Raw genomic sequence first — 6,000 nt, 5'->3', positions numbered from 1 at the left:
AGCTGCTCCGTACCTATCCGAGCTTTGCGCGACCTCCCAGTTAGCCAGACGCAGTCAGACGTGCTGTCACTCCTGTTAGCAATGTAGCTAGGCTCAGTATGGCCAATAGTATTTTTTGGGGCTGTAGTTAGATGCGACCAAACTCTTCCGCGTTTTTCCTGTTTACATAGGTTTATATGACCAGTGACATGAAACAAGTTCAGTTACACAAATTGAAACGTAGCGATTTTCTATGCTATGGAAAGTCCGCACTATAATGACAGGCGTACTAACACCTTCTGCGCGCTTCGGCAGCGCATTGATATCTGAGCTCCGTATCAATGCGCTGCCGAAGCGCGCAGAAGGTGTTAGTACGCCTGTCATTATAGTGCGGACTTTCCATAGCATAGAAAATCTCCACGTTTCAATTTGTGTAACTGAACTTGTTTCATGTCACTGGTCATATAAACCTATGTAAACAGGAAAAACGCGGAAGAGTTTGGTCGCATCTAACTACAGCCCCAAAAAATACCATTGGCCATACTGAGCCTAGCTACATTGCTAACAGGAGTGACAGCGCGTCTGACTGCGTCTGACTGACTGGGAGGTCGCGCAAAGCTCGGATAGGTACGGAGCAGCTCGTCTCAATTCAGGTAAGAGCATATTTCATTATGGAAGTACGGTGGACTGTTCCTTTAAGGTCTTCATCAAAATACATAAGTTTTATTTCCTTTTTTCCTGTATTGGTAATGTATAACTCATGTAAAAAAGAAGTGATGTAAGAAAAATGTCTGAAATCTTGTGGCCACAATAAAAAATAAATGCCCCCCCCAAAAAAAGTTCCGTTTCTCAAAATCCAGTGAATGTGGATAGAATAAAACAGTTATTCCACTCAATCAGGTCGTACACGGCTTATAGCCATCAGCTTATGTACGACTCGTTTTCGTGGAATAACTTGACTGTTAAGGAAACCTCAGCAAAACAAACTATTATGGTACACACCCTGGATCATAATGTCTTCAAATAATATCACAATATGACTTTTTTATCATATTGCCAACCACCGAGAATGAAATCTTATTATAACTCGATTGATGTTGATGGATAAATAAAATGAAGCCAAAAAAAAATCAAATGAAAGCAGGCACCTTACGAAGAGGCCCAAAGAAACCTACAGATACTGATCTTTCACATAATATTTTTATTTCTTCCCTTGTCACTAAGATCCAAAAAAACCCAACAGTCAAACAGGAACGTACCGTGACAGACAGAGGCAGTAGAGCCAAGCGTATGACGATATACTGATATGGTGATAATGAAAACATCTCAATATGCATTTTTTAATATAATTAGTATCATTAAGATTTTTATAACACTGATGGAAAGCAGCTGATTAAAATGTTTTAATAAAGATAAATCATCAGTATTTGTTTATTTTTGTCCATGATAAATTAAAAAAAAAAAAAAAAAAGGTTTAAATAATGGGGTCCCCCCCCCCCCCCAAACGAAAAAAACTGATGGTGGCAGTTTACCAAACCTAAATATTACGTATTGTAGAAATATTGTGATGTCAAAAATATATCTCGCCCATTTCTAGGATACACATACACGTAAAAAATAAAATGACAAAGTCAGTATTAACTGTGATAAACGTGGATGTGGAAAATGACACTGAACTGAACGGCGTTGAACTCCGACAGCAAGAAATCTCTTGTAAATCGTGTAAAATTGCTCCTGAAATAATGCAGCGCTTGAATGATTGACTTATTCAGCTTAGAGGAAAGCTCCGAGCTGCGGTGTGAAACGTGAAGCAGAAAAGGTATGAAGGAAAAAGAAAGAGTAAACTGTTTGACTCCCAGTTAGTGGTCCAGCTCAATGATAAAGACCTCATTCATGACAGGAACGGTGTTGAAATCACAGGACACTCGAGAAAGGTAATATTTCTCGTTCGAGTGCAATGTAGTCTTAAGAAAATCAGACGAAGAAATGTCCAAACTGCTCACTTCAACCGCTCTTGGACAAATATTTTCATATTAAATCAGTCAGACGCACGTTTCAGTCTTTATGAAATGTGCAGTCGCGGGATAAAGGCCGCCAAATCGAGACTCTCAGCCGCCAGGCCTGGCTTTAAAACCGTTTGCCTTTCCTGAAGTCTCAACATATCGCAGTTTCACAGTTGTTACCGCCAACGATGCAGTCCGACCCGTTCTGTTCTGGACCGGCGTCCGCTTTCAGACAGAAGGAAGACAGAGTTGGGATTTTTGTGCAGATTGCAGAATCCAGGACGTAATGAACTTGGCATCAAGCATATTTATTATGCAGTCTCTCCTTAAATCCAACACGTTTACTCATACAGAAGGAAATTTGGGAAATTTCCATCCAACATATAAAAAAAAAATTAAAACGTATATATAATATAATATATCCATATAGTATTAATAAAACAGTTAGTAGGTCACCATTTTGGTGTTGAGAACATGTGGTGTTGGGAAATCTTGTCCAGCGGAGCGCCTTCGTACCCGATTTGCTTTCAAGTGTTGGAATTCGTCAGAAGATCTCAGTTTGCGTGGTCTAGCTGAAACTGTTCGCAAACTCGTCGCTCTCTTCTGGTTCCCGTGGCTGTGTATTCATCGCTCCGTCTGAAATGGATCAAAATAATTCATTAACTTCGGTATTAAAACACTCAATATCTAAACTGGGCTTAAAGTGCTGATGACACGTTTTTGACATCTTTGGCGATGTTTTATAACATAAAAAGTAATTCCCGATGAACCATATATTAATTCACGAAGGTGCCTATTTTACAAGTTATGATAAAAAAAGTGGCTATTTGGGCAAATTTGACGGGGCTGCAGCACCCAGGAGACGAAAGAGGAGGAGGAGCTATATGACGTCAGCAAAGGAACCTTCCTCCTAACTTACCAGTTTGTTGTTGATGCGACAGGTGTTCAGTTTGTCATTATTAGTATTATTATTATACATTATATATATAAGTTATTATGCCTTCGCGTTGTGTTGCCGGCTTTTGCTCCAAAACCTACAAGGATGGGGTAAGTTTATTCAAGTTTCCCAGAGATCCCGAGCTGCATGCGAAGTGGGTGAAGCAAGTCAGGTGCACTCGTGACAAGTGGGAGCCCTCACCAACATCCGTCCTGTGCTCTGAACACTTCAATTTGGATTGTTTTGACACCCTTCCCAGCTTAAAAAAACCTCTTGGGTGTTCAGTTCAGCACAAACGTGTGTTACTACCATCAGCAGTGCCTACACAGTGTTGCCAGATTGGGAGGAATCCCGCCCAGTTGAGCGGTTTCAAGTGCATTTTGAACATATTTTGGGCTGGAAAACATCAGCAGTATCTGTTGCCACATACTGCTGACGTTTTCCAGCCCAAAATATGTTCAAAACCCACCAAAATGCACTTGAAACCGCTCAACTGGGCGGGATTCCTCCCAATCTGGCAACACTGCCAGTATTCCGGAGGGGGTCTACTAGTAGCTATGCCGGATCCAAAGACAGTCCTCCTGTCAGAACATGTGTTGTGAAACGACATAAGATAAAGGTACGTAGAGCTATAGATTCTACATGATAATCATAAATGTAATCATAAAGTCGGCGTGATATCAGTCATGTATTTGCTTGTGAAAGCTTGCAGCTTTCATGTAACTGCCGCCTAGCAACGAGAGGCAAAGGGTAAAGAGGGTAGGCTATCATAGATTCTATTCGGAAAAGATCAACACAATTCTAGACTCCCAGAAGAGGAAGAGCTAGCACTAGAGAGTTCACCGGCGTTTTCATGCGCCATTTCCATTTTGTAGAACCAGAGTAGAACAGCCAGTGAACCGCAGCGTGTTCTTCTGCTGACGTCACAACATGGCCGCGAGCCACGGACCCAGTTTTCTTGCGCTGTGCAATTAAAAGTTGGATATTCGCGTAACAACAGCTTCTTTTCACATAATTATAACAGAAATCTAACATGTTTGCCATGTTGTATAGTTTATTTAAGAAATTGCATAGAGTCATGTTCGTGTCATCAGCCCTTTAAGAGCAGTACTGTGCAGAGAAGATTATTATTATAACTAAATATTTAATGGTTATTCCACAAAATCAAGCCGTACATGAGCTGATAGCCGATGAGGCGCATAGCACCGAGTCAACTATAATCCATGTACGACAAGATTGAGTGGAATAACTGTTTTATTCCATCCACTTTCACTGGATCTTGAGAAACAGAGCATTTTTATTTTTTTCCAAATTCGATAAATAAAAACTTTATACAAAACGTCCGACGAAATCATTTCCGCTTAGGCGGACTTCTTAAAAACCTATCGACGGCTGCATGAATTGACTTTAGTGGTGTTGTTTTTTTTGTAGAAAGCGCCGTCTTACTGTCGTACCGAGGTATAGAAGAGCTTTAGACATTTATTTAATTCTTCCTTGGACATTTCAGTTCTGTAATTTTCAAACTTCTTTGAGGTTTTGAACCAGTCTAAAAAAAAAAATTCAACAAATTTTAATGCTTAAAGATAAAGAACGTAAACAAACCGGCAAAATGACTGTCGCAATTTGTGGAACATGCGATAAGAATAACTCTTGAAAAATAAAAAGAGATGCTTCTTACCATCAAATACTTTTATTCCATATTTTGTTGCTTGTTTTGTATTTTTGGGGTTTTGTTTTCGAGAAGAGTTTTTATTTCGTCCTCAGTTGGTTCAGCAACACCCTCCACCATTTTGTTTTTCTCTACTCATGGTATATGAGCTGATATCCTAGTAGTAGAGTAGCCAAATCAGAGTGTGCGATTGCTCATATCCAGTGAATGTGGATCAAATAATTAACAGTTATTCCATGAAATCGAGTCGTACATGAGCTGATAGCTGATGAGGCGCGTAGCACCGAGTTGGCTATAAGCCGTGTATAACGAGATTGAGTGGAATAACTGTTTTATTCTATCCACATTCACTGGATTTTGAGAAACAGAGCATTTATATTTTTTGCAAATTCAAGAAATCAGGGATGAGAATGGGACATTTAAAAAAACTCTGAAATGCCTGGCCGGTCTAGGGGGCATTTGCCCAATTCACAATCCCCCTTATATAAAATGAATGCTTTCAAATTCAATGATGGTTTAAAACGTTTATAAACTCATATATATAGTTGCAAGGATGGACGGCGGTGGAGCAGACAGAGAGCTGGAAAACTTCTTCCTCTAAAAATATATTTTTTATTTTTTCTATTTTCAAAACTTTTCTTAAAATAGTGCAAATATTTACAGTGCGCCAACCAAAGGTTCAAACTGCCAAAAAGAAAACTATACAAACAAAATAAGAACACACAAAAATAAAGAGGCTTCAAGTTTGCCGGAGTAAATCAAAAAGACCCCGAACAAAACTATTAGTCAGCCAAACCACAGCACCTTCAAACAAGACGTTCCAACCACAACTGAGGCTCTGGAGCTACTGCAGAGCTTACATACCCGCAGCCCCGCCCACAGAGCTTACATACCCGCAGCCCCTCCCACAGAGCTTACATACCTGCAGCCCCGCCTACAGTTGAGCCCAAATTGCAAAATTAACCAATCAACTAAATAATGACATCCTAAATACAAAATAACAATTTAAAGAAACAAACACAAAATATACAAACATCCAAAATAATTTTCATTAACCAAAAACCCTTCAGTGCATAGTAAACTACATGTTTCCCCAACACCAGTAAAACACCCCCGTTAAAATAGTCCGTCCTACCAAACACCTGCGAAACCCCTCCATAACAAGCCAATGGTACAGTCCCTCGGTTTCTCGCAACAAACAGGAAGTATGTGGAGTTCGCGTGATGAGTTACTGAAAACTATTTTGTGTTATAAAAATGCTAGAACTAAATAAACTTGACGTTAGAAATAACCGGTTTGTTTGTACGTGTGTTTCCTAGACCATAGACAATGCTTAACAGATGGGAGATGAAAATGCTTAGAAATGTGTGATGCGTTTTACATACGAGTGGAGCCAAACAAATGTTCCTAGA

General features: G+C 39.7%; 1 protein-coding gene across 3 annotated transcripts in view; it reads right to left on the bottom strand.

Annotated features, from left to right (window-relative positions):
• Positions 1–1,165: 1,165 nt before the first annotated feature.
• irak1 (interleukin-1 receptor-associated kinase 1) overlaps positions 1,166–6,000 on the bottom strand; it is a 75,504-nt gene continuing 70,669 nt past the window's right edge. For 2 of the 3 annotated variants that reach the window (XM_060932455.1, XM_060932458.1), the window contains one exon: positions 1,166–2,618. In XM_060932455.1, coding sequence (XP_060788438.1) covers positions 2,551–2,618 — 68 coding nt within the window. In that variant the 3' untranslated portion in view covers positions 1,166–2,550. The remainder of the gene's footprint in view (positions 2,619–6,000) is intronic. The other variant, XM_060932457.1, reaches the window with a different exon arrangement.

This window comes from Neoarius graeffei, chromosome 10 (assembly GCF_027579695.1).
Source record: "Neoarius graeffei isolate fNeoGra1 chromosome 10, fNeoGra1.pri, whole genome shotgun sequence".
Classification (NCBI taxonomy): Eukaryota; Metazoa; Chordata; class Actinopteri; order Siluriformes; family Ariidae; genus Neoarius; species Neoarius graeffei.
The sequence above is the reverse complement of the archived record's forward strand: the minus strand, read 5'-3'. Positions and strand labels throughout refer to the sequence as shown.